The sequence below is a fragment of the Palaemon carinicauda genome, chromosome 17 (genome assembly GCF_036898095.1).
Source record: "Palaemon carinicauda isolate YSFRI2023 chromosome 17, ASM3689809v2, whole genome shotgun sequence".
NCBI classification, from domain to species: Eukaryota; Metazoa; Arthropoda; class Malacostraca; order Decapoda; family Palaemonidae; genus Palaemon; species Palaemon carinicauda.
In genome coordinates, this window is record NC_090741.1 from 31,753,589 (window position 1) to 31,768,597 (window position 15,009).

A 15,009-nucleotide genomic window follows, 5' to 3' on the forward strand; every position below is an offset into this window, starting at 1 on the left:
GAAGGGGGGCTTGGGCGCTGATCATATGTATATATGGTCAGTCTCTAGGGCCTTGTCCTGCTTGATAGGGCAATGTCACTGTCCCTTGCCTCTGTCATTCATGAGCAACCTTTAAATCTTTAAACAGAAACTTGGGTACTGGTATGGAAAATGGTAAAAGGAAATATGTCAATTTTTAAGAAGTTTCATCTAAAATAAGAAACAATTTATCAAATAATTAAAGATTTTCTTTTATTACAAAACTCATAAACATCAGTTACTTTAATACAAAAGTATATTCTATCTGTAATCTACATAGAAAAAAAATAAACTACAGAAAAATAGTCTCTTTGGAGTTTAAAATGGACCTTTCCAACAGTAACAAATGAAAAAGGGTGATAAGAGTTGAAGAGAGAAAATGTCTATTAAAGTTTGGGAGCTGTTCATTAAAATAAATACATACATAGGGCAATGGAATCAGATAAAAATACATGAAAACATGAAAGCTGCATTCTATTAGATGACCACTAAGGTTAAATGATTCTCAGCTTTCTCATTCACAAATTAATCTGCAATCATTCACAGTCACCTTATGTCTCTTACAAGACAACCTCAATATTATCATTATTTACAAGAGGAAATTTCTGAAGATTTTATGTCTAATAGTTAGACATCAAACTTAATGGGGGGATTTCACAACACACTTCAACAGAGTTTGCAGTATAATTTCTTTTTCAGATAGAAAAAAACGAAGCACCAAAATATTAGGCCTTTTAAAAACACCAATGTAATCTTCACAAAACATTATCTAATTTGATAAATACTGAAGAACTTAAATAATGTGATATGTAATCAAGTTTCAGCTAGAGAAGACTGCACTGTGTGATGGTTTTCATGGGTAAAACACTAAAGATTATATATTCCCTTTGCCTGAGGATTTTTATACCATTAAATGAGAGAGAGAGAGAGAGAGAGAGAGAGAGAGAGAGAGAGAGAGAGAGAGAGAGAGAGAGAGAGAGAGAGAGAGAGTGTGTGTGTGTGTGTGTGTGTGTGTGTGTAGTTAAAGGGAAGTCATTAGAAAGGATGGCACTTTGAACTGTGAAACACATGTTGCGAGGGCAGTAAAAAAAACAAAGAGCAACAAAATGAATTTAGTAAATAGAAAATTAGAGTCTCTTATCATTAAGTCAAAACTTCATGATGATCTTACAAAGTCTGCAGCAGAAACTTGAAAAAAAAATGGAAGATATTACAAGAAAGTTTGACAATAAAAGACTATGATTCATGATTAAAAAAGCAGATAAAATAACCTTCAAATGAGGAAGTTGTGGAGATATGTTGTCCAGCTTCAAGAGGTTTCTGACATGTGATGGAAAGGGATGCAAACAATTAGTCAAGAAAGTAACGTATGAAAGTAAGTAGAAAGATCAGTGGTTATCCAAGGAAATCTAGAAAAAGGGCATAAATGAAAACTTTGAACAGATGGTAAGAACTCATATCCCGAGTAACTCGATAAAGGAAGAAATCTGAAATATAAATATTGATGATATCCAACTACAAAGTTGGTATAATTCCCCTGATTTAATCTTTTTACTTTTTTTTTTTCTTTTTTTGTTGAGAATATCAACTCATCATCTAGTTGGACCTTACAAATTCACAAGAATCATTCCACTAATATTCATGGAATAACAATAATTGAATAACCTTAAGAGTATAATCTGTAACTGCAATAAAAAATGTACCACATATTTGGACAATGAGTTCATGACACTTCATATCTCAAGTTTTGAACTGTAGTATGAAATAGGTCTTAAGCACAAAGATATAATGTACTTAGAAAAAAAGTACCGTACAAGGTACACAGATCAATGTTTTCTCTGGCTTATCCAAATCCAGGTAAACATTTCATGATGTATGAAATGGAAAAATACAATGAAGATAAAAGGAAACACAAACATTTAACCATAAAGATAAGAAAAGTGGTCAGATACAGTACATAAAAGCATAATACGCAGAGATGAAGACAAGCTGTACTATGCACAAGTGCACTACACACTTTTACATCTCTGGTTTGCAAGAAAACTAAATTCTTAATAAGTGGGTCTGTTAAATTGTGTTTGTAAGAAAAAAAAAGAATAGTGTATGACTACAATGCCATACTGTCAGTTACTGCTGTTCCTAAATATACACAATCAGATGATCATCATTGATGTTAATTTATGTAGTTTTGTACATTTTAAACGCACACGCATGATATGGATACTATGTATCAATAAAAGTAAATAAAATATTTCAATTTACACACTGAATATCTAATTCATCTGCTGGGCAGATAAAAAGACTAAGGCACAACTTTGGGCTCATGAGAACGCTGGTGAAAAGCGAAAGATACACCAGCGGGCCAGCCCTGGCGAAGCACATTATCTTGGAGGCCCTTTCTGTCTGCGCAGTGATGCCACAATGATAAATCACTTGTACAATCGGCTTCTTCGGGTGGCAAACGCACTTGGATTCCATTCACACAACGACGACACTTGAATCTGAAAATTAATTTTAACGTTAGTTTCCACAATATGTATAATAATTACATCTAGAATATATTTCATAAATTACAAAATTTGAGGATTTTCTTACACATGTACAGTATTTCAAACTGTGCCATCAACTTTAGGAAAATGGTACTCTTTAGAATAACTGGCTTCCTATGTAATTTCATATCCGAGATTTTGTTGCTAAAATACCATATTCCACAAAGGCTAAAGATTATGAGTATGATGCAGTTTTAAACAGACATGTTAGTGTAGGAAAGTGCAATCTTGAAAGGCTTCTCCTGATATTTTATTTTTCTGCCTTTCCAACAAAATAAAAAACAGAAAATATTTTCTTGTCCTATTTTCAAATTCTAAACCCATCTAGTCATATATACCATAGATATAACCTTTTGTGCTCTTATGTAAAGACTAAAAGGCTAAATAAGTAATGGTCAACATATGTAATGGGGAGAAAAAACCTGTAATTTGATCCGATTTAGTTATGCAAAGAGAATGCACAATGGTAAGATCGTGCAGAAAGTGTGTGATTTGGAAGTATTGAAAGGAAGGTGAGGATCGGAGGGTGCTAGATAGATGCCATAGAGAAAGCACTGTCTTTGAAAGTTGGAGGTGAATTACAATTAATGTAGGAGATTTGATAGGCAGCTGATGATTATTTTGTAAAGGTACACAAGGTAACCAGAATTACTGAGAATTAAAAGAACTAATGTGATGGTGATTACAGACTTGTCTATACACCCTATTTTAGAATATCAGTTGGAGATGAAAATATTGTAGAATTGAGTAACCCTCCACCATATGAATGCCAATACAAACATATGGCAAAATAATAATATAAAGAATGAAAAATCACATGGTTAAGCAGTAGGTTAGGTTTGCCACTCTGGCACTTTGGGGCGCAGAGTCACCTGGTTGGTCTCTCAATAAGTGGCTGTGTATTAAATGCAAAACGGTTATTATTTTGTGTAGGAATTGTAAAATCTGATGCTATTGCTAATCAAAATGTTTGATAAGAGCAAAAGTAGTGGCGATACCTCTGGTACTGCTTAAAAAACCATGTAGTGGAGTAGGCATCCATATACCAGCTGTTCTACCTAACAAGGTAAGATTACTTATTACATGGGTTCTCTTTAATTAGGATTAACATTTTCCTTTAATCCGACTTCGAGCTAATTCTAAAATAAGTATGCATTAAATAGAGTACTGTCTTTATTGTTAGTTAGACAGCACAATTATCCAGAAAACTGCCTAGTTTAGTTTGACAGTCTACACACAAAAATTACAAGAATGTGCAAAAAATGCAAGAAAAAACTAAATGGTCGGTCGTTAAAAGGAAAGGAATTAAAATGCAGTGCAAATTAAACCCTTTTTAAAAGCATTCTAAATGTTATGAACAAATAGTTCTTGGAATTTCTAATATGCCTGTTTTTTACATTAGGGCAATCAGCTGACTGAAAAAATAGAAAAAAAAGAACTTGAAATTACTGGTTGGTAAAATATGAAGAAAAGCATTAAATAACTAGAGGGGCACTCAGCAGACCCCAGACTTACACTGCAGTAGCTTATTTCTCAACCTTGACCTTGACCTTTGACCTTAACATGTATTAATTGGTATGGATTTTCATACACTCACATATGAACCAAGTTTGAAGTCTCTGTGACAACGACGTCCAAACTTATGGCTGATTAAGTGAATTGGACATTTTGCTTGACCGAGACCTTGACCTTCCAAAATTTAATAATTTCCAGCTTTTTACATAACAGTTAATCCCTGCAAGTTTCATTACTCTACGATTAAAATTGTGTCCAGAAAGATATTCACAAACGGGCAAAAACATAACCACCTTCCAACTTCGTTGGCGAAGGTAATCATAGAATATTAATTCAACTTAATGGAGGAATTATTGTTATGTTTATATCCTAGATAGTTAACAATAGCAGATTCAGCAGATGGAAAACAATGGAGGGTTGGAAGCTGTCGAGTGGGGTGCAAGATTTCTAGACCTATTGATGTTGGACTAGCAAACTCTCCAGCTTCCGAACACATCAGGTTCATACGGAAGAGGGTTACTGTATTGTTCAAAACTACCAATAGATAATTCAATTAGAGAAGTTTCCCATATCTTCGTAATTCCTTTCACCAATTTTCAAGAAATGAGTGAAATTGAAAGAATTTCTTAAGAATTAATAACATATTAACTGCTATTCGAATACTGTACAGTACATGGAATTGATTTCACTAGTCAGCCAGGGAGCACTGTACATTCTTAACCAAATATTCTGCAAAACCTCTTCTTACTCATTCACTCATTGTTTGACTTGAGCTTCATTTCTAATCTTGTTGTCAGGAAAAATATTGGTTGGACAAAATTTTTTTAAAAAGAAATTTGTATTGTTCCTAACTATACAAACCTGAGTCCTTTAATAGAAGTATGATTTCAGCGAAGGTGTTGATGATTATGACAACTCACTGAGAAGCCACTTTGACCTTCATCCAGAACTTGTGGGGTGAATGAGGTGTATAGCATAACTTAAAAGACTCAGGATTGTATTGTTAGGAAAAATGCAAATTACTTTTGAAATTTGTGATTTGTTTCTTCACATCCTTTAATAGGAGACTTATTCTTAGGAGGGAGGAAGTTCCTTTAACTAAACTGGCTGGTTTAAAATCCCAACATGTCTAACACTCAGATCTTATGAAGAACATGGGTGTTGACCCCAACCCACGTCCTATCATTTGAGTATCAGGGGATAGGGCTAAATTACTGTCATAGACAGGTGGTCATGCAAGAACTATACTCTTGACCGGTATTATATCTGTAATGTAAGGCTCAGTAAATTGATGGGTTCACATTAGTACCCATCTTCGCCCTTGTCAGGAGGATGGGGAAAAAGCACTCCTAACTTAACCTGCATCAAAGTTCGTTTGAGCGACATAACAGTTCAATCTCTGTACCCCAAGGAAGGGGAAGAAGTAAAAAGAGGGCAAGACATTCCTACTCTCACCTAGACTGATATTGAAACTGTTATCCAAGACGAGATGCTTATCCTGTGAGGAAGTTAAGTATGCTACACCACCTTCTAAGCAACTGCCACAGTTGCTTAGTGTTGAGTGACTTGAAGGTGCCACTCCTGTAGATAGTGGGCCGTGAAGGCTGTCTTGACATTTCCAAATTCCTGCCTTCAGTACCTGGTACACTGACAGATTCTTTCAAAAGGCTAACGTTATACCAACTCCTCTGACTTCGTGAGATTGTGCTTGTTTCAGTTGTCCGTGATCACTCGTCATCTGGTCCTGCACTCTATTAATAATTTACCTAGGCCAGAAAGCAATGGTGTTTCTGGTTATTTCCTTTTTGAGTCTTTCTGCATTGATGAAAAAGTTCTGCTATCGTGTTATGAATAGATGAGTTCTCTTGCGGTAGCATCTTAGTGCCTTCACAGGGGATAAAAGCCACTCATCTGGATCATCAGTTACTTCCCTAAGGAAGGAAACTGAAAATGAATAAAATATGTTATTTCTATTAGTAAAATAAATTTTTGAATATACTTACCCGATAATCATGTAGCTGTCAACTCCGTTGCCCGACAGAATTCTATGGAGGGATACGCCAGCTATCACAATACTAGAAGGGGGTGTACTTACCAGCGCCACCTGTGGCCAGGTACTCAAGTACTTCTTGTTGACACCTCCTCAATTATTCCTCGGTCCACTGGTTCTCTATGGGGAGGAAGGGAGGGTCGATTAAATCATGATTATCGGGTAAGTATATTCAAAAATTTATTTTACTAATAAAAATAACATTTTTCAATATTAAACTTACCCGATAATCATGTAGCTGATTCACACCCAGGGGGGTGGGTGAAAAACCAGTGTACAAGACTAAAGGATAGCTAAGTATCCCGTATTTCATATAATCAGTTATCCACAATAACAATGAAATAATAAGTACCTGGTAAGGAAGTCGACTTGAACCGTTACTCTGCCTTTAATAAGATCGTCTTCCTTACTGAGCGCAGCGTTCCTCTTGGGAGGCTGAATCAACTCAAAGGTGCTAAAGTATACAGGGCTGCAACCCATACTAAAGGACCTCATCACAACCTTTAACCTCGGCGCTTCTCAAGAAAGAATTGACCACCCGCCAAATCAACAAGGATGTGGAAGGCTTCTTAGCCGACCGTACAACCCATAAAAAGTATTCAAGAGAAAGGTTAAAAGGTTATGGGATTATGGGAATGTAGTGGCTGAGCCCTCGCCTACTACTGCATTCGTTGCCACGAATGGTCCCAGGGTGTAGCAGTACTCGTAAAGAGACTGGACATCTTTGAGATAGAATGATGCGAACACTGACTTGCTTCTCCAATAGGTTGCATCCATAACACTCTGCAGAGAATGGTTCTGTTTGAAGGCCACTGAAGTAGCCACAGCTCCCACTTCATGTGTCCTTACCTTCAGCAAAGCAAGGTCTTCTTCCTTCAGATGAGAATGTGTTTCTCTAATCAGAAGCCTGAATAGTAAGAAACTGAGTTCTTAGAACTTGGAAAAGAAGGTTTCTTGATAGCACACTATAAGGCTTCTGATTGTCCTTGTAAAGGTTAAGACCTTTTTAGATAGTACCTAAGAGCTCTAACTGGGCAAAGTACTCTCTTCAGATCATTCCCCACCAAGTTGGACAGGCTTGGGATCTCGAACGACTTAGGCCAAGGACGTGAAGGAAGCTCGTTTAGCAAAAACCGAGCTGCAAGGAACATGTAGCCGTTTCAGATGTGAAAACAATGATCCTGCTGAAGGCGTGGATCTCACTTACTCTTTTAGCTGTTGTCAAGCACACGAGGAAAAGAGTTTTTAATGTGAGGTCCCTAAAAAGAGGCTGATTGGAGAGGTTCAAATCTTGATGACATAAGGAACCTTAGGACCACGTCTAGATTCCAGCCTGGAGTGGACAACCGACGTTCCTTTGAGGTCTCAAAAGACCTTGGGAGGTCCTGTAGATCTTTGTTGGTGGAAAGATCCAAGCCTCTGTGGCGGAAAACCGCTGCCAACATACTTCTGTAACCCTTGATCGTAGGAGCTGAAAGGGATCTTACTTTCCTTAGATATAACAGGAAGTCAGCAATCTGGGTTACAGTGGTACTGGTTGAGGAAACTGCATTGGTCTTGTACCAGCTACGGAAGACTTCCCCTTGAGACTGATAGATTCTGAGAGTGGATGTTCTCCTTGCTTTGGCAATCGCTCTGGCTGCCTCCTTCGAAAAGCCCCTAGCTCTTGAGAGTCTTTCGAAAGTCTGAAGGCAGTCAGACGAAGAGCGTGGAGGATTGGGTGTACCTTCTTTACGTGAGGTAGACTTAGAAGGTTCACTCCTAGAGGAAGAGTCCTGGGAATGTCGACCAGCCATTGCAGTACCTCTAAGAACCATTCTCTCGCGGACCAGAGCGGAGCCAACCAACGTCAGCCGTGTCCCTTTGTGAGAGGAGAACTTCTGAAGTACCCTGTTGACAATCTTGAACGGCGGGAATGCATACAGGTCGAGATGGAACCAATCCAGCAGAAAAGCATCCACGTGAACTGCTGCTGGGTCTGGAATCGGAGAACAATACAACAGGAGTCTCTAGGTTATCGAGGTAGTGAACAGATCTATGGTTGGCTGACCCCACAGGGCCCAAAGTCTGTTGCAAACATTCTTGAGAAGGGTCCACTCTGTGGGGATGACCTGACCCTTCCGTCTGAGGTGATCTGCCATGACATTCATACCGCCCTGAATGAACCTCGTTACCAGTTAGCTTTCGATCTTTAGACCAGATGAGTAGGTCCCTTGCGATCTAGAACAACTTCCACGAAAGAGTCCCTCCCTGCTTGAAGATGTAAGCCAGGGCTGTGGTGTTGTCAGAGTCCACCTCCACCACTTTGTTAAGCTGGAGGGACTTGAAGTTTATCAAGGCCAGAATAACCGCCAACAACTCCTTGCAATTGATGTGAAGTGTCCTTTGCTCCTGATTCCATGTTCCCGAGCATTCTTGTCCGTCCAAAGTCGCACCCCAGCCCGTGTCTGATGCGTCCGAGAGGAGACGGCGGTCGTGTTTCTGAACAGCCAAAGGTAGACTTCCTTGAGAAGAAAGCTGTTCTTACACCACGCGAGAGAAGACCTCCTCTCTTCGGAAACAGGAACTGAGACCGTCTCTAGCGTCATGTCCTTTATCCAGTGAGCAGCTAGATGATACTGAAGGGGGGGGGAGGTGGAGTCTCCCTAACACGATGAACAGGGCCAGCGATGAAAGTGTCCCTGTTAGACTCATCCACTACCTGACTGAGAATCGGTTCCTTCTCAGCATGCTCTGGATGCATTCTAGGGCTTGGAAGATCCTTGGGGCCGACGGAAAAGTCCGAAAAGCTCGACTCTGAAGATCCATACCCAAGGAGACAATGGTCTGGGATGGAACGAGCTGAGACTCCTCAAAATTGACCAGGAGGCCCAGTTCCTTGGTCAGATCCATAGTCCATTTGAAAATCTCCAGACAGCGACGACTTGTGGGAGCTCTTAAAAGCCAGTCGTCTGACAGAGCCGGACACAAGATCATGGTACTGCTGCACAGTCTGTGAACTGTCAATCATGGGCAAGCGAGGAAGTACAGTGACAACCCGAATCTGTCTAGACTGTCTGGGTCGTACAGACAACTCCTTATCGGGTTGCTGAGGTTGCCGCACTGCGTCACAACAAGTCACTTCTGTTGGTTGTTGAACGTCTTCCCCGTGACACATTGACTCCGTAAACAAAAAATCCTCTAACAAGGACTAAGCTTGGACTGCATATCTTGCAACACAGCTCAAGGTCTATGGGAGCAGGTGTGGTAACAGACGGGATTAGCGACTGAAGTGGAACCATTACCTTCCCTGGAAGCATGTTACGCTTAAATAAAAGTCCATAGGAGGCTATGCAGCTAAAGGCTCCCTCCAAATGACAGAGTCCTCAAGGAAATATCAGAAGGAGGGAGAAAAGAACTTTCTCATCTACAGGGACCATATCCTAGAAAAGCTAAGTTCTCTCAGTGAGGGTTCACTGGTGCAAAAGCAGCAGACTAGAAGGCAACGTTATGAAACTGCTTGACAGTCTAGTGAGTTGGCAACAACCAAAGATGTGTGACTGAGAAGCATGCGGTAAGGTATGCAGAGCATGTTGTATGCAGAGTATGCTGTATGCAGAGCATGCTGAATGTAGAGCATGTTGTATGCAGAGCATGCTGTATGCAGAGCATGTTGTATGCAGAGCATGCTGAATGCAGAGCATGCTGTATGCAGAGCATGTTGTATGCAGAGCATGCTGTATGCAGAGCATGCTGTATGTAGAGCATGTTGTATGCAGAGCATGCTGTATGCAGAGCATGTAGTATGCAGAGCATGCTGTAAGCAGAGCATGCTGTATGTAGAGCATGCTGTAAGGTAAGCAGAGCGTGTGCATGGCGTTTAACATTTCTCAGAAATTCCATGACCAGTGTTAGAGTGCTTTATGCATGCTTGCATGGGGTTTAAATATCAACATAATATTTACCTTACATTCATAACTCATGATTCATATTTTTTGCCATATTCTGCGATATTGTTAAAAATATATTGCAAGGAATACAAATATATTTTTATAAGTAATTCAAATAACCTCCATTATCATAAGGTTTGAAAATGGAGGTAAGGTATGCTGAACAGCAGAGTCAGAACGAGCTGGAACAACAATAGTTGTGGTTTCCTCTTCAAGACTCTGTTGAGGGAACACCTGAGGCTCAGTCTGCAAAGGCTGATCAAAGGAAGTAGCAGAAGGTAGGCGCATGGGTGGAGGAGGCTGACTCCTGGCATGAGTGGCTGAACCCAAGGGTTGCGCTTGCTGAGCGGTTGGCGGAAGCGGAGTAGCAAGTTCCTGTTCCTGTGGTGTGAGCGGAGCGCGATGAGGTAGAGGCTGCGCAGAACAAGGTAAATGTCTCGCAAGCTGAGGCTCCTGAGGCGCAAGGCTAAGGTGTAGTGGTGCTTGCCTTGTGGAGGGTTGAGCTCGCTGCAGCGAGAGCTGAGGAGACTGACTCAAGGACGGGAGAGGTTGTTGTACCTCAACCGAGTGTTGCATCACTGGTGGAGCAGCAAGTGGAGGCGGAGGAAGAGAGGTATAATCCTCCTGATCCCATTGTAAAGGTTGCCTTAAAGAAGGCGGAGGCTGAGCACCACTGGGAACAGCCAACTCAGAACGTGGCTCAACATCGTACGCCTGGCAGGTGGTACTGCGATCAGGCGGAGCGAGCGCAGGCGGAGCGAGCGCAGGCGGAGGGAGTGTAGGCGGAGGCGGAGGCGCAACACTCTCAGCCCGACACTCACGCATCAAGACCGAAAGTTGTGACTGCATGGACTGCAGTAGAGTCAACTTGGGGTCGGCAGACACTAAGGTCTGCTGAGGTAAAGCCTTAACAGCAGAGATCTGTTGCGGCAGAACCTTACTCCTCTTAGGCGGAGTGCATTCAACTGATGACTGAGGAGAGTCAGAGCTAACCCAATGACTGCATCCGGGTTGTTGAACTCTAACTTCGTACGTCTGGCATAGGTCTGGACTTTATGTTTAAGAGGTCTTGAGACCTGAGACCAGCGTTTTCTCCCCTAAATTTCTTCTGCAGACGAGCAAAATAAGGGCTCAATCGTCTGCGGGTGGGAGTGACGGTCTCGGTAAGACACGCCCACAACCACCGAGGATACTTCTGTGCGCCGATCAAGGCCTGCTGAACCCTTTTGTCCTTCGACATTGCTTCTCCCCTGGGCTTGGGAGCTTGCAAGAGGTCCCGGACTGGGAGAACGACTGGCGCGCACAGAAGTACCCTCACGCACAACACTGACACACTTTGCGCTAATCACTTATCACTTTGATTTTCTGTTTGCACTTATTTCACTGAACTCGAAACTTTAAGTGGTTTGTACCTGAAACACGCAATTCTATCCTTTCTCAAAAGTTAGTAATTGCGAAAACAGAATTACAATGTAACAGAAAAATCTAATGAAAGATAAATAATTCAGTGGCTGGAAAGAGACTAAACACTAGATCACTCTAGAAACGTTTACTTTCTTCCCCTAAAGAGACTAGGGAGAAGAGCAAAAACGATAACAACGTTACTCGTACGCCTGGCAGGCTTGAATGAAACGTTTATCCTCCTCTTTCTCCCTCCGTCTCTATCTCTCTCTCTCTCTCTCTCTCTCTCTTGACTTAGAACCTGAGAGAAGAGCCCAATCATATATATCGTTAAAACATATTATTGTTAAAGGAAAAAACTGAAATATTTCCCAAAATGAAAAGTTCCTTTATTAGGATTAAAACCATTGAGTTAAGAAAGAATGAACAAAACGCTAGACACGGTTACTCTTACTGCAACGTGAAACCGTGAAAATTCTTTCTCTATCGTAACGATAGAGCGCAAGTTGAACGTTCTGAACGTCAACAACTGCAGAGACAAAACAAAACGTTAGTTCAACTTTGAAAACAGTACTAGACTATCAAAGAAATTCTTTCAAAGACATTAAAATAGCATAATATGTTAACAGGTAAAACCAAAATGACGGGCTCAATGTTAATTAACTTCGGTACCAAGAAAAGACCGCCTACTATTAGGAAGGTCGAATATAAACAAATATAAAAATTAATTTTAATAAGTTTATAATAAAAGGAAGTTAATCGAAGAGGCCTATAAAAGGCGGAGAGATATAAAATAAATCTATAACTTTTGTTAAGCAAAATTAAGAAAGAGAGTCTATACTCTCTTAGACACCAACACTTCCGTCTAAGGGAAGGGTCGGCCATTTAAAGGTGAAAGAGAGTTCATACTCTCTTCGTCACCATAATTAATCAAATTAATTCCAAAAGCTAACTAAGCTAATATAGAAGTTTCCAGTAAAGCGACAGCCGAAATCAAAGAGAAATACTTCACCAAAGTCGTGAAAATACTCCAAGAACATAAGCGTATCCCAGAACGTCTTGCCGGAAGCACGACAGAGGAATAATTGAGGAGGTGTCAACAAGAAGTACTTGAGTACCTGGCCACAGGTGGCGCTGGTAAGTACACCCCCTTCTAGTATTGTGATAGCTGGCGTATCCCTCCATAGAATTCTGTCGGGCAATGGAGTTGACAGCTACATGATTATCGGGTAAGTTTAATATTGAAAACTTGAAATTTATGGTTGGGTTTTTAATTTTTACGACAAATTCCGGAATAAAAGAAAAAAATACCTTCCTTTAGCTTTCTGTGTGGCTGATGAGATGATGGTCCTTGTAGCTAGCTTATCTGTTATATTGAAGGCAATAATAAAAATGGTTTTGAGGGACGGGTCCCTATCCAAGGTTAAATTTAGGGGTTCATAGGGGGCATTTTTTAAAGATCTGAGAACCTTCGCTACATTCCAAGAGCGGGTTTTGAGTTCTCTTGGGGGACAAGATTGTTCAAAACCTTTAACTAACATCAACAATTCCCATGAAGATGAAAGGTTGCTCCCTTGATGAAAGTTTATGCATTGTAGAGATTTCTCCAATTGGCAAGTGCTTCCTACAAGGAGAGTGCCTAATGCATATGTTCATTGAGATTCTCTTTCTGCTCTTATCACACAGCATACGAAGATCTTCCATGTGCACATACACTAACTTAACTGTTGAAATAGGAGAGTTCCCTAACTGATGAATGTGAGCAAAATCATCAAGCTGAGAGAGTGCCCGATAGTGCGTAACCTGGTCTATTCTATTATTTCTAATGTGTGTAGGTGAATGCTCACAGTAAGCCATTCAAAAATCCAAAGGGGAGTGTACCATCTCACTCCTAGATACTCTTGTGTCTGCCAATGAAAGTTTATCAAAAGGCATTTCCTCCTGATTTCAAGGTAGGTCATGTGAAGTCCTTGCCGAAAAGTGTTTGCACTTGGAAAATTGTTATACGAGGACATGAAAGACTGACTTCCACTTGAGTGCCCGTGGGTGTCGAGAGGTACCTTAAAAAGTGAACCTCCCAAATTACTGGAAGCAATTTGATCACTGACCAAGTCAGGCAATTGGTTGCAAAGCAACTGCTTCCAAACAGCGAGGCTGAAATATTAAATCAACAGCACTCGCTATGACGCAAGTTGCTCACATGTGTCTGCCGACGGATCAGCAAGCACAGATGGAACAGACTACCTCTCTAGAGGATTTCTGATCCTAAGACTTCAGAGAAGTTTAACTCCAAGGCAGTAAAGATAAACCCCTGGCAACAGCTGCGACCCTTTAACCAACATAAAGAGTTAATGGAGTCTTGAGTCTAATCAAGTCTCCCACTCAAGAAAAAACATCCCCGAGACGCAAGCATCAATAGGAAAAAACCACTAGTGTAGTTTCATTTTTCATAGCCAGTGAATGTGGAAGATGTCTTTCTCCAACCATGGCTAATATCAAAGTGTAAAAGTTATGAGTGCTTCTCTCTACTACCACTGGTAACAACCGGAACGGTTGTCGACACCTCGTTACGAATTTTATAGCCGTTTGCCAGCTATTGCTAACATCGATATCCATAGTAAAGGGCGAAGGGTTTGTATTCTTGCAGAAACAAGTATGTTTTAAGGGCATACAATAGAAAAAGGATACATATCGTTTCTAACAAGACAGCCTGCAAAACTGTTACATTGTAATAGTCTGTATATCTTTCAAAAGTATTACAAAACTTACAAAAATAAAATATTTTACTATGGTCCATTAATACTTAATTTAACTAACTGCTTAAATCACATATAAAAATGATATTTTATGAAAGAGCATACAACAATATTTTTACACAGAATTTTCTCTGCGCGACATGCTTCCAGGTTTTCCTGGATCCCCATGACCTTCCTTCTATTACAAAGAAGCTTGCTCTTAGGTTATCCCAAATAGGACTTCCTCAAAAATAAATTATATAAGAACTTTTAAAAGTATGTTACTTTATGAAATGAACCTGGATGCTAAAGGTAACTTATAGAAGAAAATGAATGGATAAAAAAGTCACGATAACAAAACCTGAATATAAAAAGTAACCTAAAAAACCTGCATGTTAAAAGTAACTTAAAGATATGAGAACCTGGACATTACAAGAAAATTAATGAAGGAAACCTAGGTTTTAAAATAACTTACTTATCATGTGTATCTGAAATAGTTTCAAAGTTAGAGATGAAAAGTTCCCGAAGCTCAGAAACAGAAAAATGTCTGTCGACATCTGTCTCACAATCAACAACGCAACTACTCAATGCCTTTTTGTGCGCCTGACGCTGAAATATTTTTTCTTCGATGCTACCTGTCTGCAATAAAAAAGTGTTAAATTTAAAAAAATATTTCACTACCTTAAAAGTTTTAGAAATTTAGAGTATTTTTCTTGTTATTTTTTTCATTTCTCATCTCTATATTACTTGGAGCACATCTTCTGATTTCAAACAAAAATCTTTCAAGGTAATTTGTATTTTTCCTAACTACA

At 39.9% G+C, this 15,009-nt stretch overlaps 1 protein-coding gene across 1 annotated transcript in view; it reads right to left on the bottom strand.

The window, feature by feature from the left end:
* Positions 1-1,591: 1,591 nt before the first annotated feature.
* okr (DNA repair and recombination protein RAD54-like okr) overlaps positions 1,592-15,009 on the bottom strand; it is a 127,321-nt gene continuing 113,903 nt past the window's right edge. The window contains exons 13-14 of the mRNA XM_068390821.1: positions 14,673-14,836; positions 1,592-2,519 (exon numbers count right to left, since the gene is read on the bottom strand). Of these exons, the coding sequence (XP_068246922.1) occupies positions 2,321-2,519; positions 14,673-14,836 (363 nt within the window). The 3' untranslated portion in view covers positions 1,592-2,320. The remainder of the gene's footprint in view (positions 2,520-14,672; positions 14,837-15,009) is intronic.